General features: G+C 38.9%; 1 protein-coding gene across 2 annotated transcripts in view; it reads left to right on the top strand.

Annotated features, from left to right (window-relative positions):
- Nucleotides 1-25435, top strand: part of PDE6C (phosphodiesterase 6C) — a 55387-nt gene that overhangs the window by 24965 nt on the left and 4987 nt on the right. For both annotated transcript variants that reach the window (XM_077822531.1, XM_077822532.1), the window contains exons 2-20: nt 1392-1544; nt 1639-1728; nt 1993-2133; nt 2679-2753; nt 2845-2909; nt 3027-3093; nt 3990-4037; nt 4292-4441; nt 5492-5635; nt 5718-5786; nt 10007-10153; nt 10499-10606; nt 10722-10831; nt 16421-16508; nt 20791-20891; nt 22263-22370; nt 22649-22712; nt 24395-24469; nt 24609-24692. In XM_077822531.1, coding sequence (XP_077678657.1) covers nt 1392-1544; nt 1639-1728; nt 1993-2133; nt 2679-2753; nt 2845-2909; nt 3027-3093; nt 3990-4037; nt 4292-4441; nt 5492-5635; nt 5718-5786; nt 10007-10153; nt 10499-10606; nt 10722-10831; nt 16421-16508; nt 20791-20891; nt 22263-22370; nt 22649-22712; nt 24395-24469; nt 24609-24692 — 1887 coding nt within the window. The remainder of the gene's footprint in view (nt 1-1391; nt 1545-1638; nt 1729-1992; nt 2134-2678; nt 2754-2844; nt 2910-3026; nt 3094-3989; nt 4038-4291; nt 4442-5491; nt 5636-5717; nt 5787-10006; nt 10154-10498; nt 10607-10721; nt 10832-16420; nt 16509-20790; nt 20892-22262; nt 22371-22648; nt 22713-24394; nt 24470-24608; nt 24693-25435) is intronic.

Below are 25435 nucleotides of genomic sequence, written 5' to 3'. Positions count from 1 at the left end.
CCTTTTGTGCTGGCTTTTATTTCACCCTCTGTGTTAAACAAAAGCTAATCATTTCATAAAAGAAATAGGATAATTTGCGATGCTTCTTCAAGTATAACAGCCATGTATTTTAGCTGAAAATTCAAATGGTCACAATCTCATCTTTAATATACCACAAAGGAGCATCATCCAGGCATGAAGAGATACTTTCCATCAAGTGCTGCAGTCTTCCTAGTTGCAGTCAGCTTGATGAAGCTTGGAGAGTGATGTCCACTGGCCAACAGCATTCACCATTTGACTGAAGTCATGCAGCCCCAATGAGCAGACTGACTGGCTAGTCTAATGGTGGAGCTACCCTTAACAGCTGGTTGCATGGGAAGGGTACAGCTTCCATTTTCCATCATCCTGGGGTTCTCAAGCAAATTGTGAAACCAAATATCTCCAGAGTTTGTGTTTTATCAGGTGTCCTTGATAATATAATGATTTTAAATATTACTACTTGTTACAAGCATTGCAAATGGATCTTTAAGTTTACTTCAAAATATAAATACAAAACAGCTGCACAGAACAGCAACTTATTCCCTAACAATAACAGCATTTTACTAAAGCACATTGATGACATCAAATCTTGTTTTCAAAGATCACAGATTCTTTGCTGCATCCAGTTTCAGGAGTGGGCTGTCAGAGAGAGGGCTCTGGTTTCTTGTTTAACTGCATGACCATGGCCCCAAGGGATCAGATACAAAGTTGGGAATTGTCCTTCACACTCTGGTCATTCCCTCTGTCATGTCCTCCTAGCCCAAGCATGCCTTCTGTGCAGGGAGTGGGGGATGGCCAGGAGGGAAGTGTAGCAGCTATCTCTGCTAGGTCTATACCTGCTGGGAACTCTTCCCTGCCAGAAGCATCCGCAGCAGTACACTTGTGAGAGTTTGATCATTTAGAATGGAGCAGGCCTGAGAACGTGGCCTTATGTTTTTATGTCAGCTTCACAATCGTATGAGGAGGTAATATCAAGCATTTTATCTACAGGAATGATTAAATAATAAGTATTAGTAATACATACATAAATATAAACAATTATTTTCAAGTCATAGGCATTAGTCTCCCAAATAACCACATAGTCATATTATTCTCTCCTTTGTCCTTCCTCCTCCTGTTTGTCATTGTTTTAAGGATAACCTGTGTGAGCTCCGTACCAACATGTACACACGTGCTTAATGTTAAAGTGAAGCACACACCTAAATGTTTGCAGGATTGGGGCCTCTGATCAGTGTGCTCTTTTGGGCTGGGAATCCATCTTTCTCTGTAGTGTGAAACTCCATTCACATATATGGCACCGTGTAAATAAGTAACAAATAATAAATGGTCTTCATCATAACTAAATGTGGTTTGTTTTTTGTTTGTTTTTTCAGAATAACCATTTTTCTGACTTTGTTGACAAGCAAACTGGTTACACAACTAACAGCATGCTGGCAACCCCTATTATGCAGGGCAAGGAGGTGCTTGCTGTTGTAATGGCACTTAACAAAATAAATGCCCCCGAATTCTCTAAAGAGGATGAAGAGGTAACTGTAGACATTAAAACAGGAACACTATTGTTCTTTTAACAATAAATATGGTTTGATATTTTGTCTTATTTTTGTTCTCTGTCATTTATAGGTCTTTAAGAAATACCTCAATTTTGTTTCTGTTGCCATAAAACAATACCATATCACATATCTCTACAATATTGAAACCCGAAGAAGTCAGGTAAAGAAGGATTTGTTAATGAGAACCTTTATTAGCTTTTTCTTATGTGAAATCATTACTAGTGATATGGTCTCACACTGTTCCATAGACAATACATAAAAACAAGGGTAGGATATATTTATCATGTTACAGAATGGTATCAACATCCATTATTAATTCATTCTTTAATATCTGAAATGCATGAGGCTATGTTTTCTTTTCATCTGTAATACATTCTCTTTTCACCACCTGAATATTTACCCAGTTTTCTCTCATTGTAAGCAGATGCTTTTGTGGTCTGCCAACAAAGTATTTGAAGAACTGACAGATATTGAGCGACAGTTTCACAAAGCACTGTACACTATTCGAATGTATTTGAACTGTGAAAGATACTCTGTTGGTCTGCTGGATATGACCAAAGAGAAGGTAACCAGCATTTTACCAGTTAATTGGAAATGTAGAATTCACTTAACTCAAGATCATTATAAAAAATTAATCCCTCTAATTACCTAATCTGTCTGTCATGTCTAATGTGCCTTTCTCCATGGAATTAATCCGCTATACTTTCTAAGTTTGGTTTCCAAATGACATGAGGCATGGACTATATTCAACTAATATAAATCACCAAAATTACACATGAGATATATAAAAATAGAGCCAGCCATATATGTAAGGCATGCAGATTAGGCTCAGATGGTTATTTTTATTTTTACTTCTCCCACCCACTAAAATGCTGAGAAAGCCATGCAGTTTTCTGGCATTAGTTTCACACTAACCTGCAAGTTACTTGCTAAAACTTTTGTTTGGTGTATGTTTAACAATGTTTTCTTCATACTGTTTTGAGATGTGACCAGACCAAGTAGGGTTATGGAGAAGTATAGCTTAAATTATGGTCCATGCATTTCATGTTACCTATTGGTATGTAACTGAGAAATGCTTTGTTTTGTTAATTTGTGGGTAATTATTTTTAGGAGTTCTATGATGAATGGCCAATCAAGCTGGGAGAAGTAGAGCCTTATAAAGGACCAAAAACACCTGATGGCAGAGTAAGTATAAATGCTTCCTTTTTACACATCATAATTTTGGAATTTAGTTGCACAGGATAATTAATGCATGTTTTTCTCATCTTTTCTTTAGGAAGTCATCTTTTATAAGATTATTGATTATATTTTAGTTGGAAAAGAAGAAATCAAAGTCATTCCGTAAGTATTCATTATCAGCTTGTTAACTATGTAGCAGTTAACGGTGTTGCTCAGGTAGAACTGCAACATGCTTATATCTGTGACATTGACTTATTTAATCTCATTGTGTCTCTACAGGTCACCTCCTGCAGATCACTGGAGTCTTGTCAGTGGGTTGCCAACGTATGTTGCTGAAAATGGATTTGTAAGTTAATTGCAAAAAAAGAAAGTTACACATTCTATAGAGTTTTTTGATCAAGCAGAGACTACAGAGGCCATCACCAAAACTTCCTTATATTGGCTAAAGGACTGGAAATATTCTCATATAGGCATTTATTGTATCACACTGTCTCCAGGATTATAGCTGCCATAGAGAACAGGGGCCAATCAGTAGCCTGGAGGGACAAACCCTCTATGCAGATGACCTGTGAATCAGTGGATTTCCTGACAGATCTTAGGACATCTCATGGGTAGGAGGGCTTAGGTCTCTGACTCACATTGCAGGCGTACAAATCCATTCTCGCAAAAGAATGATCTGTCAGCAACTCAGCAAACAGAAACTTGTAAAATTTTCTGTTTAGTTTTAGTCCTGGTACAGGTTATAAGCAGAAAGATGGATTGGCCCCAAATCTGAACCAAGGCTTCAGCATGGTGTAAGATATTGTCTTTCAGTGGAAATACAAAATTAAAGGTCTCCATGTGTACTGTAGTCATTGCTGATTCTGTGGCACTTTTTCTAACAGTAGGCATTAGCCCTAGTGAGCTGAGTTTCAACTCAACTATTTACTTCTTCCTAAAACTCCCCATACAGTTTCAAATTGGACATAATATTCTTCTTTATGTCCTGCCATAAAATTTTGCCTTCTTCCTGCATATCGTTAAGTAACTATTATGCTTAATAAAATATATTATGAGTACCATACACAAGGCAGAGTGTTTTCAGAACTCCCAGTGGCATATACCAGAGTAGCTAATTCTACTTTAATAATAGTTAATTTTCTCTTAGAAATGAATATGTCTTTTTAAAATGCCAGACTATGGATCTGAGTGTATATACTGCACCTAAACAATGGGGATTTTTTTTGTTTCCTTATATCACAGATTTGTAACATGATGAATGCACGAGCAGATGAGTATTTTTTATTTCAGGTAATAACACAGTATTTCTTTTATTGTAAATATTATAGGAAAATACCCTAATGCCATCTACCCATTAGTCATAAAGTTGATTGCACAAATATTCATATATTCCACAGTTGTGGAGATGGCTGATAATTTTGTTATTGTACCTATTTGTGATCTTTGGGTACCAACTGTGACATTTACACTTATAATACCAAAATATTGTATGACTATTTTTAAAGAAATATGCAATAGGTAGTCTTCTTTTGGCTTGCTTGCAGAAAGGGCCTGTGGATGAGACAGGCTGGGTAATCAAAAATGTCCTGTCTTTGCCTATTGTCAACAAAAAAGAAGAAATTGTGGGAGTAGCTACATTTTACAACAGAAAAGATGGAAAACCCTTTGATGAATTTGATGAACAGATCACTGAAGTAAGTTTAATGAGACAAAAGATTTTGTAGATGATCATTTAATGTTAAGAGATATTTTAGTTAAGACTCAGTTAAAAATTACTAAAAGGATTATTTTAGGTAGCAATTATTCTTAATAGTAAAAGTATTTCCATTAAAACTCTTTACACACTTGTAGTTATGATGCATTGTGAACTTTTTTCCAGTAGTGAACAGACAGCAGATACCATAAAAAATCATTCTAACAAATAAACAAAAAAACCCATATTAGATTAGTTAAGGATGGTCAAAATCCTTTAACTAACATTAATTAGTATTTGTAGTCTTCAGGGCAGAGATGACAGACCATCTGATTCACTGGATGTCACCCCTAAGGCTCTGATCCTGCAAGGAGGTCCTTGAGAGCAAGCATGTGTAAAGTCCCATTGACATCAGTGTGGTTCTGCAAGTGTGCACCCATATACTGGGCAAGTCACTTAACCTCTGTGCACCTCAGACCCCCGTCTGCAAAATGGGAAAAATGCTTTCCTATAATTACTTGGTTGTTGTGAAGCTGCATGTATTAAAGTTTGTGCAGGGCTCAGAGCATGGGCGCCGACTCTGTGGGTGCTCCAGGGCTGGAGCACTCACAAAATAAAATTAGCGGGTGCTTAGCACCCACCAGCAGCCAGCTCCCCTCCAGCGCCTCCACCAATCAACTCTTCCCCCTCCCTTCCAGCACCTCACACCAGCCGCGATCAGCTGTTCCGGCCTTGCAGGAGACATTGTGGGGGAGGTGGAAGAGCGGGGACTGGGCACACTAGAGAGAAGGAGCAGAACTGGGTGGGAAGAGGCAGGGGTGGAAGCTTGGGGAAGGGGTGGAGCGGGGGTGGGGCCTGGGGTGGAGCGGGGGTTGAGCTTTCTCGGGGCAAGGAAGGAAGCCAGTGCCTAGAGCTCAGAAGCTGTATTGGTTGGAGGCACGTAAGTACCCTGCTGGACATTTTAAGGAGTTCAAATTGTCAGTTTTCCTTTAATATTAAGCCAAATGAATTGTCACTACATCATTTCCCATTTTCCCCTGTTTTGTTCCAGAGTCTTACACAATTCCTTGGATGGTCTGTTTTAAATACTGACACCTATGACAAAATGAATAAGCTTGAAAACAGGAAAGACATTGCTCAGGAAATGCTCATGTACCAGACAAAGGCCACCCCTGAAGAAATTCAGTCCATATTGGTGAGTGTCTTTCTAGTACCCCAGAATTCAAATAGGAATCTTGTGGAACAGAAACTTAAGTTTTCATTTATTTTCATTTTAGAAATACAAAGAGAAATTAAATGTAACCAGTATTGAAGACTGTGATGAGAAAGCCCTCCTCAAGATTTTGGTAAGTTATGAAACCTGATTCTTAAATTTCAGTGGCCGATTAACTTCAGTCTGTGATGGGACTCCTTTGTGTTAATAATGTGTTATTTAACCTTCTTCTACTTAATACAACATATTTATCTTAGTCATCAGCTCCAGGGATCTTGTGCAGGTGCCTCGTAAAAATATTTCTGGCAATATGTTACATTCTCTCATACACAGATATTCAACCTATACACTTCCCATGGTACCAACCCACTAAAACAGTATCCTCCCTGGATTGTCATATGACAGTCTGTCAGAGGTAATGCAGGAAGTAAAGACTTTGTACTGTTCAAGAGGAGCTGAACTAGCCAAGGATCATTATGATAGTATTCTGATTCAAAGAAAATAGACCAAATTCTATTCTAGGCTGCATGGTCAGCATCACCATACAGGGGTTGAAAACTGAATACATTGCTTGTATTGTTTGGTTGCCAGAACTAGGTAAAAAGGGGCAAAATGCAAAATTAGGACCTAGGACTGACCTGAATGTTCACAAAGCAATCAATTAATTTTCAGTAAATAGACAACTTGCTACCTCTTTGCATAATACCTTTTGAAAGATGCTAAAGTCAGATAGGTAAGAGAGGGAAAAGAACAAGGATGAGTTAGGTGGTTTAAAAGAGACTTTGGGCTAATGTCATCTGTGTTGCATCTCTATCAGAATCAGCATCGTATCAGAAATTCTTTATTATTTGTATAGCATGAGCACCTAGCCACCGCAGTCTTTAACCAGGATTCCATTGCATTAGGCACTGTACAAAGCCATAGTTAAAATTCCCACCATTATGTTAACCAGTAATGGCATAATAGAGATCAAGAAAATAAACACCAAATGTGTTTTTGATATCTGGACAGATATATTGCTAACATACACAGCATGCTGACTTAGGGCCTGATCTTCCAAACATTTAGGCACATGCTTACTGTCACTCACATGAGTATTTCCATTGAAAATTACTTACATTCTTAAGTGCTTGCAGGCTCTTATTTCCCAAAGAGAAAAAAGGGACTATCCTAGTTACTATTGCAGGCTGAAGGAGTTATAGCTGCCTCCTTAAAATGCATTGCTATTTGTTTCTCTTAATAATTTTAATTTTTTTTTCATTTTATTTTATGATTAATTGGATTGACTCTGCTCATTCGTCATTCAGTCTGCATGAATGAATATTACTGAGTTTTATATGGGAACCTACTGTATATAAGAATGGCAAAAACTCAATTTAAAGGTATAGTTGTGTGTATATTAGTACAACATACATCGAAGGAAGAGGAAATTGGCAGGACACCAGAATAAGAAGTGAATGTATAGGGCATGAAGGGGGTTAATAACAGCAGTAGCACACACCTGATGTGTTTCTATAATTTGTTAGGATTTGAAAAACTTTAGTTAATTGGCTTTTATTTACTTTGCCATGTAGCAGGAATTTATGGTTAAAGTTACAGATAGTTATCAGTAAAATGAACTCTGCCTTTCCCCTACTTCCTTCTTCCTCTAAAAACATTGCAGATATCAGGTTTAGGACTGTACACAGTTTTTACAGTTGAAAGATTGTGTTAAATTACATTTGATTATATAAGCACATCCACTAGTGAAATGAAAAGTATGAATAGAAAATTATACCTTCACATTTTAAAGTAAATTCATTTTAAATTTAAGACTTACAAAAATTAATAGCAATAATGCATTTTTAGATCTCTCCATTTGCAAATCAAGGTGCCTTAATTACCCTCTGGGGGCATCCAAGTGGAATAAAACACTGGAATGGATTTTTAAAACCTCTAGAAATGAAATTAAATAGCTTTTTTATACATCAGGGTATCAAGAACTGAAGGTTTGATATCTCATGCCGTGCCCTGGCTACATAGAAATGTTTAATCCTATAGGAAGCCTGGAATGTCAGATCACTAATGGGATAAAGCAAGCAGGTGTTTTCTAGATCTGCTGGCTCACAAAACATTGGGCCTTAAAACTGTCACTGCTCCAGAACTGACCATTCTCTCTTCTTGAACTCAGACCAGAGTAAATTTAAAGGGAAATTCCACATTTGGGAGAAAAGGCAGAAATATTTTTGCATGTACATTAATCAATATTTACAGCAAATATCTCCAACCAAACAGCAACAATTGCAGAGGTGTGACATCACTGTTCCACATCCCATTCATTTCAATTAAGTGGGTACTCTAACTTGCATGTGCAGTTTCTTTTTTCGTGTTTTTTTAAACAAGAACATTAAATATAAAGTTATAGCATCAATACACAATGAAGATTCTCTTTTAAAGAGAAATCCAAATTAGAGTTCTCATCCTAATGTTGCCCACATTACACTTGTAATATATTCAGTTACCAGTTTCCCCATCTGTAAAATGGAATCTGACATTTCACTGACTTCCTTTGTAAAGGGCTTTGAGATGTACTACTGAAAAACAAGACCTATGATCTAGGTACTTATAATTATTACCACCACCAGTTATAGTATAAATATATATTTAATAGCTTATGTACAATGTGGACAAATTAAAGTTACTACAAGAGTCTTAATTTTTGCATTTCCTGACATTTGAGCATCATGAGTAAATACCCTTGGTGTATTATTTGTATGTGTATGAGTGCAACTAATATAAATAAAGCAAGTCATAAGTGAAAATAGAGATCTTTTGTGCTAATAACTCTAAAGGCTAGAGATCTTCATACACATTAAATCTGCTTTGTTGGTGGTCCCTCAGTGCAAAGCAGTCTTAAACCAAGCAGATAGGGTAGTGGTCATTTCTGACAGTAGCTACACTTGCCTCTAAAATAAAGGGTATTCATGAGGGGGAAGAGCATCCACTCAGGCAGTCCTCTGCTGCCAGAACTGTCCCTTGGGGTGACTGGAAGCCAGTGTAGTTTAGAGGAGAGTTTGCTCTAAACTACACTAGGGACACAATTGGCACAGAACCATCCACAAGCAGGTAGGGAGGGGCAAATGACTGTGATGGATTTGGAGTTTCCTGTAATCTACCAAATACATCAGTTCTATGTTTGCCTGAGCATTGTTAAGATATTTACTGTACTTTAGCCAGATGGTAAAAAAACTACCCAGGAAGACAGACAGTGGCCCAGATAAGAGTTCCTCAGAAAACACCTAGGATTATTAACTGATATGCTACCTCCGCCTCCCTGGTGAGCTTGCCAGACCAGCTTTTCCAGGACTAAGTCACCCACTCTGTGAAGGTCGGGAGATCAAAGGCTGAGAGGGATTTATAGGGACATTCTCTGAAGGGGAGAGGGATTGGTTTTGTGAGATGCTTTAGGGGAAGAAACTGCCTTCCAGAGGTTGGGAGTGTCTCAAGGTAGCTTAGCCCAACTAGGGTCTCTGCTAAGGGAAGGCAGGTCTTTAGTCAAGATAAACATGCATGTAGGCCTTTTATTGCCCTAAAAATACTTTTCTCTGGCTATGCTGTATTCCTACTGATAAGGTTCAGCAATACATAGTTTTAAGAAAGTTGTTTTGGGTCACTTTATTCACTGCTGGTCTCAAGTTCCTGAAGGGAAGAACTGCAGGTATTGAGTCCAGTCAGACTTGCTGAGTAATCTTTCTTGGTGGGAGAATCATGGGATTCTGCCATAGAGGGAAAGTGAGAGGCCTAAGACCTAGAGGCGGGTGCACTCAGAAGACACCAGGGAAGGGAGTCAGAGGCCCAGGTAGCCCTGAACTATGATCCCTCCCCACCCTCAGTAGCACCCATGATTTCTAGGGTAACAGTTGATCATCTGTCCCAAAGATTCACTGAAGTCCCACAGGTGAGGTATGTAATACAATAATAATAATAATCTGTAGTACAATAATTATATGCATAATTAAGAAATGCATTCTAAAATAAAGTAACCATTGGTTTTACCCAATATAGGGCTAAAGAAACTATAATTGTAATGTGGATTTTGTTGGAATACAGGTGGGGAAGAACTACCAGTTTGCAGGAAGCAATAAACGGTACCCATCCCCTCTGAGCAGAAAAACAGCAGTGATCTAAAGTATATATTATAGTTTAATATACAGTAGTGTGCATTGAAACCTGAGAGCTATGTACACATGATAGGCCTGACCATGAACTCTTTATATAGGGATAGAGTAAAAAAAGCAAGGAAAAAACTGAATTTACTCTAGTTTCCTTCTAACAAAGCAAAACTGTTGTGGTCTTTTTTTTTTTCCCTAACAGAGAGAGGAATTACCTGATCCAAAGGAAGTGGAACTTTATGAATTCCGCTTCAGTGACTTTCCCGTTACAGAGCATGGCTTGATTAAGTGCGGAATACGATTATTCTTTGAGATAAATGTGGTTGAAAAATTCAAAGTCCCAGCAGAGGTCAGATTTATTTTGTCATATTAGGTACATTTTTCCCCTTAGTACCAAGTTCTTTTAACTAGAACTGTCCCACAGTAAAATATTAGAAGCAACGGTAGCATACATTTGTTCTTAGCTTTTTATATATAAAACATTCTATATCTTTTACCTTTCCACTGTTCCGAGTAGATTTTTTCACAGATTCATAATAAGTATATAAAGTATGTTTATTTTAATTAGAAACAATTTCCAAAAGCTGCATATTTTCCTGTAAAGATATGAAATTCCATCTTAATTTTACACACATTCCAGGACTTGGTTATATTTTAACACTATTGAGTAGGATATGCCTTTTATTTGAAACAGGTACTTACAAGATGGATGTACACAGTCAGAAAGGGTTATCGAAATATAACTTACCATAACTGGCGGCATGGATTCAACGTGGGACAGACAATGTTCACCTTACTAATGGTATGTTTTGTCACTGAAAACTTACCTTACATTCAATTTGTAGTTCTTTTAGATTCAACAGAAATTGTAAACTTCAAGCAGGTATATACTCAAAAAAGTCTCTCCTGCTTTATAGACAGGTAGACTAAAGAAATACTATACCGATCTCGAAGCCTTCGCCATGGTTGCGGCTGCTTTCTGCCATGACATTGATCACAGAGGGACCAATAATTTGTATCAGATGAAGTAAGTTCAGCTACACTGATTTATATGTACAAACACCTGTACATATAACATTTGCACCAGTAACTAAAAGAAAGATGTGAACATATCAGCACATGCAAAGATACAAACTATACTATTTTCCATAATTATTTGGAAAGCATGCACTGTGTGTTCAGCGCTATACAAAGCACATCTATCAAGAGGGTCTGACACAGAGTATTTATAACCTATATGAAAACACCAAGACATTGGGAGAGCTTGAGGAAGGAGTTCTCTTAGCTAATGTTTTTCCTAATTTGTCTTAAAGAGAGGGTGACCCACTTTTATGCTTGGATTCTGACTTCTTTTTTCAAGACTAAACATGTCCAGTTTTAACCTTTCCTCATAGGTCAGTTTCTAAACCGTTTATCCTTTTTGTTGCTCTCCTCTGGGCTCTCTCCAATTTGTCCACATCTTTCTTAAAGTGTGGAGCTGAGAACTGGATATAGTACTGAGGCCTCACCAGGACCAAGTAGAGCAGGACGATTAGCTCCTGTGTCTTATAAATAACACTCCTGTTAATAGACCCCCAGAATATCAGCTTTTTTTTTTTTTTTTTGCAACTGTATCACGTTGTTTATTCATTCAATTTGTGATCCACTATAACCCCCAGACCCTTTTCAGTAGTACTACTACCTAGTCATTTATTCCACATTTTATAGTTGTGTATTTTTCCTTCCTAAGTGAAGTACTTTGTACAGTTTTTTTATTGAATTTCATCTGCTTGGTCTAATTTCAGAGCAGTTCTCCAATTTGTCAAGATAGTTTTGAATTCTAATCCTGACCTCCAAAGTACTTGCAACTCCTCCCAGCTTGGTATCATTTGCAAATTTTATAAACACGTTCTCCACTCCATTATCCAAGTCATTAATGAAAATATTGACCAGTATCAGACCCAGGACTGACCTTTGTGGGTCACAGTTTGACCATGAACTAGTCTTTGAGTACAGGTTTCAGAGTAGCATCCGTGTTAGTCTGTATTCGCAAAAAGAAAAGGAGGACTTGTGGCACCTTAGAGACTAACCAATTTATTTGAGCATAAGCTTTCATGAGCTACAGCTCACTTCATCAGATGAATTCAGTGGGACAGTGAATTCCCCCTTGTTGTTAACATTAATTATGTTATGTATATGGCCACAATTTACCTTTTTAATGAAGACTGAAGCAAAATAGGCATTAAACATATCAGCCTTCTTGATGTTGTCCTTTATTGCCTCTCCTTCCCCACTAACTAGAGGATCTACACTTTCCGTCCTCTTTCTCTTGCTTCTATAAAACCTCCTCTAATTGCCTTTATGTCCCTTGCTAGGTGCAACTCATTTTGTGCGTTAGCCTTTCAATTTTTGTTGCTAATTGCTTGTGCTATTCTTTTGTAATCGTCCTGAGCAATTGGTCTGTATTTCCATTTTTTCTAGGCCTTCTTTCTGATTTTCAGCTAACGAGCTTCTGCTGGAGCCATAGTTGACTCTTATTATTCTTCCTATCTCTCCTTCATGTCAGGATTGTTTTTGGTGTTGCACCTTTAATATTGCCTCTTGGAGAAACTGCCAGCTCTCCTGAACTCCTTTTTCCCTTGGATTTTCTTCCCATGGGATCTTACCTCCTTTGCTTTGAGCTTAAATCTGCATTTCTGAAATTCGTTGCCTTTATTCTGCTACTCTGACTCCTTCCTGTCCTTAGAACCAGGAAATCTATCATTTCATGATCACTTTGAACTGAGTTGCCTTCCACCTTCAGATTCACTACCAATTCCTTCCTGTTGGTCAGAATCAAGCCTAAAATGACTGCCCCCTGGTTTCTTCCTCCACCTTCTGAAACAAAAAGTTGTCCCCAACACATTTCAAGAACTTATTAGGCAATTTGCGTTTTGCCGTATTACTTTTCCAACAGATCTCTGGGGAGTCCTCCACTACTACCAGGTCTTGGATATTTATTATTTATTCTACAAATGCCTCATCTACCTCTTCTTGCTTATTTGGGCTATAATAGACCCTCTACCATGACTTTCCCCTCCTTTTATATTCACCCAGAGACTTCCAACTGGTCTGCCTCTCACCTCCTTTTGGACTTCAGAATAAGTGTATATATTCTTGATGTATAATGCAACACCTCCTCCCTTTTTTCTCTGCCTGTCCTTCCTGAACAAGCTGCACTCCTCTGTATCAATAGTTCAGTCATGAGATTTATCCCATTCATTCATATTTTAGCGTATGTACTAATACTACCAGTTCTTCCTGTTTATTCCCCTTGCATTTGTGAACAGACATCTAAAACGTCAAGCAGATTCCTCATCCCCACCCCGTGATCACTCTGGTTGCTCCTGTGGACCCTGTTGTAATTTTCTGTCTCTGCCCTCTTCCTGACTGAACATTTAGCCTTCTGTTAAGGTCATTTTTTTTATACCTGTGGGCTTTTGTCACCTGCCCCCTTTGAACCTAGTTTAAAGGGCTCCTTACTAGGTTGGCTAGGCAGTGGCTGAAGATGCTTTTCCCCTTCTCGGTCATTGTGGACATTCTGGCATGGACAGTGGCTTGAGCACAGATCCAGGGGGTCATGTGGGCATGGACTTGGGTGGCTTGCTCAAGCCACCACTTATGCCTCAATGTCCATACCACTATTTTTAGTGTGCTTGCTCGAGCCGAGCTAGCGCTTGTCTGTCTACCTTGACTGGAAGGCATGTTCCCAGCTGCAGTGTGGACATACCCTAAAAGACCCCTACTGCCAAGAGCTGCGACTACAGCTCTCGTACACATACCAAGCCACCTTTAATCTAGCTAGAGTGGCTAAATAGCAGTGAGGATGTGACTGCACAGGTTTTCATGCAGGCTTTAGCACGAGCTATAAAAGCTACCCCAAACTACTAACATTCTTAGCCTACACCAGGGTCCACACTGCCATATCTTTACTGTTGTATTTACCCACACTAGCTAGCTAGATTAAAGATAGCACAGTATGCCTACATGAGCTGCAAATCACACCTTCAATGGCAGTGTAAACATACTCTAAGCTACACAGAGAAGCCCAGGTTTGGGAGGGTGCAAAGCTGGCTTAAAGCCACCTTAGCTTCCCGCTCCACTATGCTGCAAGGTCTTATCCTAGAAGTTTTAGCTGGATACTCTGTGTAAGGCAAATGCAGTGGAGCAACGCAGAGAGGGCTGTGACATATGATCAATTAACAAAGTAGTAATTTTGGCTGTAGGGAGGCCAAATTGGGGGAAGATGTAGTAGTTAAGATGGGAGATTAAAACGCTGGTCTATAGTGTTGTAATTGTCAGGATGAAGAGACAAAATAGGATTTTCAAAAGGTTAGAGAAAGAAGTGGCAAGATTTAATGGCAATGTAGGTGTGTGGGGAGCAAATTCATAAAGACATTATCATGGCTGGAATGCAATAACAAAGCCTTTGTACTTATTTTCTTGTACAAAGTTTGCCAAGTCCTTGTAATATTTTGTGTCAAGTCCCCTTAAGATATTGCTGCCAGCCCACTACTCATAAGCAACTGTACAACAAACTAGTGCGATACAGAAAAACAATTTGGTAAGGAAACAGATTTCAGACTTATTTCAAGAGATTATTCTAAAGCTCAGTTTGCAAAATATTACTTTTGAAGATAAGCTAAAATACTGTGTGTCCCTTTAGGAATGTCATCAGACAGAACAGACTTATGCTCGGTACAGTGATTTAAAAAAACTAATAGAGAGAGTCAGAGCCACAGTTGGTGTAAATAAGTGTAGTTCTGCTGACTGCAATGGAGCGATGCCAATTTACACCAGTAAGGATCTGGTGGCCATAGCTCTGTTTATAAAATATTGTAAATGATGGGTGGGGCGGGGAGGTAGAGGGGTTTCCTTTTCACTAGTAAATGTTTGCAGTGATCCAATATGTATACACACTTAAATTTTATTTTTTTCTGCATTTTACATCATTGTGCATAACTAGGGCCCCACTTTTCATCTGTAGGTCAATTAATCTTTCATACATTCTTTCTCATAATATATACTGTACATTGTAATCACTTGCTTCTGTGCATTTGCTAGCCAACAAGAACTCCATAGGCTCTCAGTCCCCAGTAGCTAGGGAACATAATAATCATGATCTTTAGGAGACTATCCTGCCAGTTATGCAGAATGACTTATTAGGTAACAACCCTCATCCTCTACCATGAAGGAACTTTCAAGTTGTACTTTGTGGCAGTGGCATTAAGGGATTTTCTGATTATTGTCAGGGATTCTCCAGCTGACACAGGAGAGAGACAGACTGATTGCCCCTTACCTCTTTTCCCACCCCCCCACAGGCACCTTTTTAGCCAGCCTGGGGAGTAACACTCTGCAGATGAACTTTTGAACTCTGGGGCTGGACTTTTTTTTGGACTTTGGGTGATTTTTTTGGATTGCTGGACTTGAGAGATGTTTGGGTTGTGGGACTCGAGAACCCGAGGGAAAGGTCTTTTAATTGGGGGGGAGGGATAGCTCAGTGGTTTGAGCATTGGCCTGCTAAACCCAGGGTTGTGAGTTCAATCCTTGAGGGGGCCATTTAGGGATTTGGGCAAAAATTCTGGATTGGTCCTGCTTTGGGCAGGGGGTTGGACTAGATGACCTCCTGAGGTCCCTTCCAATCCTGATATTCTATGATTCTATTATTCTTACTGAGCATCGCTCAGCCAAAGAACTTTAAAAGGGCTGAGGCCAGATCTTCCTACCAGGGTCCTCCCTGACTGAAAGGTCCATTCATGAGGTCAGCCAGGGTGAGCAATCTATGACAGCTTTACCACATGTAGAGATTAATGAATGGCATGCACATTCCTCCTTGGTTCACCCCAGAAATTGACCTGTTAGCCAAGGAAAAGCTAAGCATGGCCCATGTTCAAAACAACTACAATAAAGCATGAACATGACCCTCTCCCTCACTGCCCAGAACTCTAGTGTAGACTGGAATTACTTCTGCTTAACACTCAGCATGAGGTAAGAAGAAGGGTTTTTGTGGCAGGCTGACAATGTATGATCTTCCACAGACTGCGTTGTCATAAAGCTATAAGTACTTTCTGCGGGATAGGGCCCAAGGACATGAAAGGAATGAAATAGCATTGCATAGTCGATTTAAGCAAACCATAATAAATTAGAAATGCAGTGGCACGGTCCACTTTGAATGATACCAACCAAAAGAAAGGTCAAGAGCCTACCAAAGTTATAAATACAAACAGCTGCATAATAGGTACATTTCTACACAGGGAAGGTGCATTGATTAAAGAACTGCTAACACACAGGACAAAATGGGGTAAATTTTCAAAGGCACAAATGGGAGTTATGCACCTAACTGTTCCTTGTGTTTTTGAAACTCTCTCCCTTGATCTTTTCTCAATGACAGTGCTGAAGGCATATACGTATTGTGTCATTTTTAACCAGGTATTGTTCTGTGTCATGCCACAGAACTAGGTTAGTCAAGCAATGTTAAACCATTTCAAACTCCCTCTGTGGAATATGCAGCTCGATAGAACGTTAATACTACAAACTTAAAACAGTCATAAAAATATGTATTCTGAAACACTGTAAACAATTATTTGTTTTTCAACAGGTCAGCTGCTCCATTAGCAAAACTTCATGGATCTTCCATTTTAGAAAGACATCATCTAGAGTACAGTAAAACTCTGCTACAAGACGAGGTTAGTATATAAGCACTTTCTACTAAAACTGATAAATACCAAAGCTCTTTTATAGATTCTGACCTATCCAAGAGGCCTGGGTTTAACTTTGTATCTCTCTGATGAATTCATTACTCTTAGGTTGCTGGCTGGCTATTTTGTTTGGATTAGATTTCCAAGAAAATACTTTCTTAAAATTAGCCATATTCAAATAATGTTAAGGCTTTAACCAAAACTTACAATAGCTATGATGTTCAAAATAAACTCTTACACATGGGCTAAATTCTGGTCTCAATTATAGACATGCAACTCCATTGACAGTGACAGAACTGTTGTCTAAATACAGTCTGAATAAGGACTGTAGGATTTACCCTTTACGCTTAACTCACACTATTAGAACTTTTTTCTACTTTTGCAACACAGTTAACGATCTGCAACACAAAATAAAAGAATGCTTTAGGGATTAAGGCACTAGACTGAGATTCTGGAGATCTGGATTCAGTTCCTAGGAATGGTATCTGGTGCCCAAAGTAAGTGATTGGGCTGTGATTAGAAATAAGATTCCAGGCTCCCCCATACCCTCACTTTCACTCACAGTTGTTTCTGATTTCCCAAATAAAATCAATTGAACAGCTGGCACTCTTTCCTCTCCTTCGATAGCTCCTTTGCTGTAACTCCCACCACTAATTCTCCTTGCTCCTTCAGTTTTCCCTTCTTGGGACCCTGGTGTTGCTCCCAAGACACTGATCGTGAAACTCTACACTGAGACTGCTCAGACTTTTTGGGTATGTCTACACTGCAATAAAACACCTGTGACTGTCCTGTGTCAGCTGACCAGGGTCATGGGGATGAGGATACAGGGCTATAAAATTGCAGTGTCAACATTCCAAGCCCCAATATCTACACTGCAATTTTATAGCCCCGTAGCCTGAGTCAGCTGACACGGGCCAGCTGCAGGTATTTATTGCAGTGTAGACATAGCCTTTGGGGATAACCAAAAGGCAGCTTCTGAGCATGTGCAGTGGAGGGAGGAGCTCATTTAGGATGTGGAGACTAAATAACCCCACATGTACCTTCCTCCCCAGACTGCACTTTATGGTGCTGCTTCAGAAGATGTTACAGATGCTGCTAGTCCCTCTCACCCTGAATGGTGCTGCACTGAAGGGCTGGAATCCTTCCCACCCCTGGTCTCCCCACTGTGCTGTTCAAGAGAAGTGGGGGGCGGGGGGGGGGGAGAAAAGCATCTGCTACAAAGGTCATTGTTAGTTTGTTTAAAGAAATAAAGGAGAGAGTGAGGCTACTTCTACACTGCACACCTCTTGCAGGAGCAAGTAGGATATGTGTAGCTACACACTGCAGTGAAAAGCAGGCTGCCTCCACATAGCAGTTTGTAGCTACATATGGCAATGAAAGGCACTGGCAGGGAATGTCTCTAACAGTGGGGAGGCAATGGGACACTACACTGCTAAAAATAGCAGTGTAATGGGGAAGGCACTGCTTGGGGGAGTAGAGACACACATAGGGTACATACCTGCAGGGTTCAAGCATGTCTTTACTCACCTAAGCAGTGCCTCACCGTCTACACTGCTATTTGTACCCATGTTGGGGGGGAATGCAGTGTATGTACTCCACAAAAGGAGTGTGCATTGTAGCCGTTCCTACAGACTTCCTGTGTGCCCTTCGACAAGTCAACCACTCTCACTATGCCTCAATTTCCCACTTGTGAAAGTGTACTATTTCCCTCCTGCACAGGGAGGTTGGCAGGATAAATCCATAAATACCTGGGACATGCTTCAACACTGTGGTGATGGGAAACTAGCTGGGAGCTTCATGAATAAAGATGGCCTCAAACATTTTTGAAAATATTTTTCTACTTGTTTTTCATTCTAGAAATATCAGACCCTAACTTCCTCTTGTTGCTGGAGAAACTTGTCAAGATCTTTGGAGCTCCTGAATATTGATATCACAAGAGGCTGTAATGTGAACTGCAGCTCTCCTCCTCTCCCCAATTTAAGGGGGAAGAGAGAGAGGGGCCAAAAAGCTTAAACAGTCTAAGAAATATGTCAAAGTCTGAGGCTATCGAAAGCTCAGTATCCTCATTCTCTTCAGTGGAGGGGAAGGAGAGCAGCAGCTTAGGTTAGAGTCAGATGTGATATATTATTAGTAGTACTTACATGGAAAAAAGAATCACTGCCCTGAAAGGCTTAAAATCTAGACACATGAAAGGCGGGGAATGTGGCTACAACATACAAGCAAATGAACATGGGGAAGAATTGGTCCTGCTGTGTTACATGTATTGTAGGTTATGTTGTTTGTTTTTAATTGTGTATACAGGTAGCAGAGTTACATCTTCATAACACCCCAAGAACAGAGTGGATCTGGGGTCTAGTGCAATCTGGGAAGATAAGCTCTGGTCCATGTACAGTTCACTGACATGGGGTAAAGCCCATTACACAGCCATAGGTCACCTATCCCAGCCCCATCCAACCATCCCCTTTCCCCATGACTCCTCCAAAGGTAACAGAGGTTTTCTGGGGTGACTGGCAGCCTGATCCTTCCTGCTCCAAAGGTGGTCTCTTTTTCTTAAGGACTTTAGGGCACTTGGTAGTCATTCCCTCCATCTTAAAAGAGGTGCTAGTTAAGGGCTTCTGCTCTCCAACCAATAAGGTTAGAGAGCAGTCACACCCTTCACCCTTTGAAATCACAAACACACCCACAGCCTTACTGCCAGCACTACTAAAGTGAAAGCAGGAGAATTAATGCTCCATAATTCCTAGCTCTCAAATCCATGAATCCCCGCTGGGTTCCATACTACGGGCTTCAAGGACACTACAATGCTAACTTTTAGGGGTTCCCCAGCTACTGTCTTGGAATCATCAGGCACTTATGACCCTGCTCTCAACTTAGCAGCAGTAGGAATGGGAACATGTCTTCATCCTGTCTGCCCTCTGAAGTCGAGGATGGTTAGGCTGCTATCCATCCTTATGAATTTCAAAAGGCCACGGGGCCCTTGCCTCGTGTCATCCCTTCCCTGCCCCCTCAATCTGCAAGATGTATGAAGGAGCAACTATGTCCCAAAGGAGCTGTACAGTAAGGGAGTTTCTGCTACCAAGGACACCAAAAAAGAGCTAATATAAAACAAGGTGGCCCTTGGGCAGTTCTTCTAGATTCCGTTACTATAAAAAGAGCAGATCAGATATTTCACCCATCTAGTTTAGCCACCACAAGGAATATAGGAACTCCTTTATATATGTTTTCATAATCACACCTTATTAGAATCCACTGGTTTACATTCCAAGCAAATTGTTGTTTCATTTTAAGATAAATGCCACTGAATCTTTATTCTAAGAGGTTTGAAAATGGAGAACAGGTATGCATCTCCCAAAAACAATGTGGTCTGGATAAGATATGGGATGGGCAGGGATCCAGCCAATAAAAGATAATTAAACTTCGTGGTGAGCATGTGTTGGCTGCACACTGCATCATGCAAGTGAAGACTGTAGTTGCTCAGATATTCTTATAATTTACCATTCCACAGGAGCTCCAAAGCTACTTTCTATTTTGGTTTGTCCAAGGAAGTAGAAGTATTATTTATTTTAGAGAGACAAGGTGGGTGAGGTAATATCTTTTATTCAACTAACTTCTGTTGGTGAGAAAGACAAGCTTTTGAGCTTACACAGCTCTTCAAGCTCAAAAGGTTGTCTCTCTCACCAACAGAAATTGGTTCAATAAAAGATACCACACCTCACCCACCTTGTCTCTCCACAGTTCTGGGACCAACACAGTTCTGGCATATGTATTATTTGTTTTGTTATTTTACTAAAAATTCAAGGATCTAACTACCTCCCAATTTCAACTGTCCTAGACCAAGCTATTCTAAGACATGATTCAACATTTGTAGGGCCTTTCAGAAAAAGAAGAAAGCCTGTGGAAATCTCACTCTTACCTTTGCAAACACTGTACTTGTATATTGCTTCAGATAACTCAAAATCAAACGTCTTACTATTGTCACTATAATATCACATCAATAGTAACAGAAGTGTTTAGGCTATGGAATATAAAATAATTTTGGTGTTCTTATTAAACCATCTTCAACTCTCCTCACAGTACACCATAAGGTTACCTGTTTTTTTTTAGCTACACCTGTTTTTCCAAAACTGCACCTAACATTTTATTTTGATTGAAGGAACCATAGATGGCTGTATAGCAGGCTTATTGTAATATACTAAGGTACAGCCTGTAGAGTACAAACCAAAGATAATTTTGTAAGAGGAACTGAATTTGTAAACTTTCCATCTTGCAGAGTTTAAACATCTTCCAGAACCTAAATAAGCGCCAGTTTGAAACCGTTTTACATTTATTTGAAGTTGCAATAATAGCAACTGACTTGGCTTTGTATTTCAAGTAAGTATTAAATTATGTATAACTTCCTACTGAAAAAAATTCTTAATCCTGTACAATTCATGACTGTAGTTTTTCCTAGTTATACACAGATTATAGAGCTATATTTTAAAATGAAGTTATTCTGAAAAACGTCATTCTTCAAGCTCGTTATAAGGAATAAGATTTTTTTTAATTCACTTGAGGCCTTTAAATCTCAAAACACAAATCATGAATTTTCCTCCATGTCTCACACTGATATATAGCATATATTTATTAGGCCATCCAAACACACCTTCCATTGACAGTGCACACTATATTTTAAAAGGCACTAAATATGCTGATAGTGTGTGTGTGTGTGTGTGTGTGTGTGTGTGTGTGTGTGTGTGTGTGTGTGTGTGTGTGTGTGTGTGTGTGTGTGAGAGAGAGAGAGAGAGAGAGAGAGATTTTATGTAGCTATTCTGTACTAGAATCACTCATCCTGAAATTGTCAAAATGCTGCCATAAACTTAAACAGGGATGGCCTATGATGTAGAAATTAAAGTATGATCAAAGAAATCCAGACATTAAAAAATCTCCAGTGTCAAATGTGTCAAGAATTCCAATGGTCAAATAATTTGTCTATTTACTATCTTAACCAACCTGATTCACCACCCACTGAAGTCAATGGAAATATTCCCACTGACTAAAATGAATGCTGGATCAGGCCCTACGAGTGCTGAAGTTTTTCTAAAAAAAGACACATGGAGCTCTTTTCCTTTAACTGTTTTAAGATTTGATGCTTCAGAGTTGGCAGATAACAGGGAAGTCAACAAGTAATCCATATTCAGTGCACTTTTTATAATGAATGATAAATATTTCTAATTTTATTAGAATGTTTTGTGTGTGTTACAACTCTGTTCAGTGAGGTGAAACCTCTAAATGCAAATGAAGAGATTTATTAAGCAATAACTCTCTACCGCACCTCTCATCCAGAAGGATCACATAGCATGTTACTTAACCTCTCTTTATAAATAGCGATCTTTTCACCTTTTCCAGTGGGTTTCTTTGCAGAATCAATCAAGAATGAACATATGTAAACTCTGACAATATTTGGATAAGATTCAAGAAATAAAGTCACCACAAGTAGCAATATACAGATTTAGGAAATCTCTTGCTTTTCATATTAAAGCTTGACATATTGACAAAAGCAGTATATGTCAGGAATCTATGGACAAGTCTATGAGCTACATAATAACTAAATATAACTCCCATTAAAATAAATGGACTTCAGTGGGAGTTAGACAAACATACTATTTTAGAAAAGCATTAATATAAGAAGCACCTAATATGCAAAAGCCCAGCCATTTTTGGATACCAATACTTTATATATGAAATATTCATATATTTTTACAGGAAACGGACTATGTTTCAAAAGATTGTGGATGCAGTTGAAAAAATGCAAACAGAAGAGGAAGCAATTAAATATATATCTATCGACCCAACCAAAAAAGAAGTTATCATGTAAGTAGTCAGTATCTTACTCTTCTTTCAATCAGTATCTAGGGCCAGATTTTTAGAAGTATTAAGGAGCCATAAGATGCAGATAGGCGCCTAGTGGGATTTTCAGAAGTGACTAGGCACCTAACTCACATTGGCTTCACTTTGGAGTTAGTCTCCTAGGCACTTCTGAAAATCTCACTAGGTGCCTATCTGCACCTTTAGGTGCCTGAATAAGTTTAAAAATCTGTCCCCTAGGTTTTTTCTCTATCATACTTATAGTATTTCTGTTTCTTCAAAAGGGCTATGATGATGACTGGTTGTGACTTGTCAGCTATAACTAAGCCGTGGGAGGTGCAAAGTCAGGTTAGTATCTCAAAAAAATTGTATACAAATATTTTAATTTTGATTTCATACACATTTATATTTGCTCTCTCTCTCTCATTGCATCATCAGTGAATGACAATACAGAAAATTCATTTTATATTGCAAGTCTATAGATATTTAAGTGTAAAACAAAGCATAACCACTTGCATCTACAAATTGTGCCTGAGAATTGGACACCATTTCCTGGAAGCAAAGACGGATTAAGGCAATCTATGCTAGGCAGTCCATGCCATGAGCCCTCTGTGGCATCGCCCCATTGTCCCCACCTTCCCATTTGCGAATCGATTAGTATAGCTGTCCCTGCCTGTAGTATTCATTCTAGCTTTCTTTAAAGGATCCTTGATAACTGACTGTCACTCATTTTTATTTTATCAAAATTCTTGCCTTTCTTCTGCCAGTTTTAGGGTGCGGTTTTTACAATAGCATGATCTTAAACTAGACACCAACACACAGACAAATGTAGATCCTTGCACTATTTTAGTGTGATTAAGTCACTCTAAAATGGATTCAACAATATGAGCTTTTATGGCTTTGAAGGGATCATCTTGCACACTACTTAGAAATGCTGTCAGTGCTTGAATTATAGGTATCTATACAGACAAGATGGCTTTAATCAGAGCTGATCTCTCGGGTTACTTCCTTGAACAATTCTAAAACTAGAATTAGATTCTCTGTAAGGTTCCACTGGGATGAAACAGAGTCTGTGTAGATCCATAGTAACAAAAAGATAGATCCTTCAAACAAAGAATGAAATCCTATTTATTTTCCAATTGGCATCTGAGTATACTAAAAGTAGAGTTTCCTGGTCATGACATCTTGAATCAGGTAAGTAAGAGGCAGGCCTAGCAAAAGAGCTATGTCAGGAGACAGACATTCATTAGCCTGCAGATGGCTATTCTAATAATGTAACACAATATACTTTATAATTAGGAGTTTTTATTATGTTGCTCTATCGTCTTGGAATACCATGGAAAATACTATTTTCAGCTATGTACCATACATTGAGCATACCCAAAAATACCATCAAAATGGCAGACACCATCTGTTTAATAACAAAAGCCTCACACTGCAGCACTCCTGTTCTGTAATTCACCTATACCGTGTGTTAATGATCCCAGAAAGAACAGTGTGGAGTAGTTTTGTGTCTACACGTTCTACAATGATGGTATTTTGCTGTTTTTTATTTACCAGAATTCTCTCCTCCTGGAGAACCTTTCCAAATATCTCATGGATAGCACTGGTAGCAAGAAAACTTGCAGGAGGGGAGCTGGTAGCAAGGTTTCAGTAGTTCAATAATATGCAAAAATGTTTCCTGTCAGTTCCTAGGTAATTTTGTTCAGTTGATACATACATAATATGCACAAGTATTACAGCAAAAAAAATACTGGCAAAATTCAATTAATAGCTATGATAACAGGATTATACATTTTCCTTCTGTCTGGCAGATCTGTTCCTGGATATATTAGGAATCACTCTGCCAGTTGAAGGACCAGCAGCACTCCTAGCTTGAAAAAAATTGGTTGTTTTAAAAATGAAACAACCTAATTAACTCAAGCAAAACTGTTCAACATTTTCTGGAAAGACTTGAATACATTCCAGCATCATTCTACAACTGTATTGATTAATACAACATCAGTAACGCAGGAGATTCTCATTCTCAGGTTGCCCTTATGGTTGCGAATGAATTTTGGGAACAAGGTGATCTGGAGCGAACTGTGCTAGAGCAACAGCCAATTGTAAGTATTTTGACATTTAAACAGCATTATCTTCAATATGAAATAATAGCTATTGAAGACATGTTTGTCAGTAACAGTTGTCTTATTATTGAATCAAAATGTCGCAAATTCACATTAAAATATTGATATTCTTTTCTAGCCTATGATGGACAGAAACAAAGGAGATGAATTGCCTAAGCTTCAAGTTGGTTTCATTGATTTTGTGTGTACATTTGTATACAAGGTAAGAATAAAACTTTTATTCTTCCTTTGTATTGATTCTAATGACACAAGTGACAAACAATAGTTTGGATTAAAACATTCTAGATGTTAGCGGGGCCTTTCTAGTCATTCAAATAGTTGTCATTCAAAGAGTCATGATTTTTCACCTCCTCCCGTATAGTACCACACACTCCTAAAAGGTGCTTAGCATCTTCTGGAGATGTGGAACCCCCTGAAATCCCAAGGAACACAATGGCACTCAGCATCTCCAGAAGTTGCTCAGTTCCTTAAAAAATTGAGTTAGAGCTTAATCACAGAGCCCCACTAACACGAAGAGCATAACACATGGATGGATTGGGGATCAATGAAAAGTATGCACCTGTGCTGCATTAGCACAGGAAGTACTTGAGTTGTTCACACCTTCTAAACAGCAATGTAATCTATGTTTCTACACCATCTGGATTTTAAGGCTCTTCCAAAATGCCATGCAGTAGAATGAAATGTAGTATTTTGAACAGCAACAGGTAAAAGTCCAGTCTTCAGATATCACAGATATAGTGAGTATGGGCAAAGACACACCAGAAGAGTGCATTGGGACGGGGGGAGGCTTAGGGAAAAGGGTGGACTTTACAGCACACAATTTGGGCCTTTGATGTTACTGACTCAGTTTGGTACTTCTGATAAACTCCCACCACATGCCTCATACCCCACCACCAATGGAACGGTGCCAGCAAGTACCACAACTGCACTTCATCTTTTCCCTTC

Source organism: Eretmochelys imbricata, chromosome 7, assembly GCF_965152235.1.
Source record: "Eretmochelys imbricata isolate rEreImb1 chromosome 7, rEreImb1.hap1, whole genome shotgun sequence".
Classification (NCBI taxonomy): Eukaryota; Metazoa; Chordata; order Testudines; family Cheloniidae; genus Eretmochelys; species Eretmochelys imbricata.
Note: the sequence above shows the minus strand (reverse complement) of the source record. Positions and strands in the feature narration are given on the sequence as shown.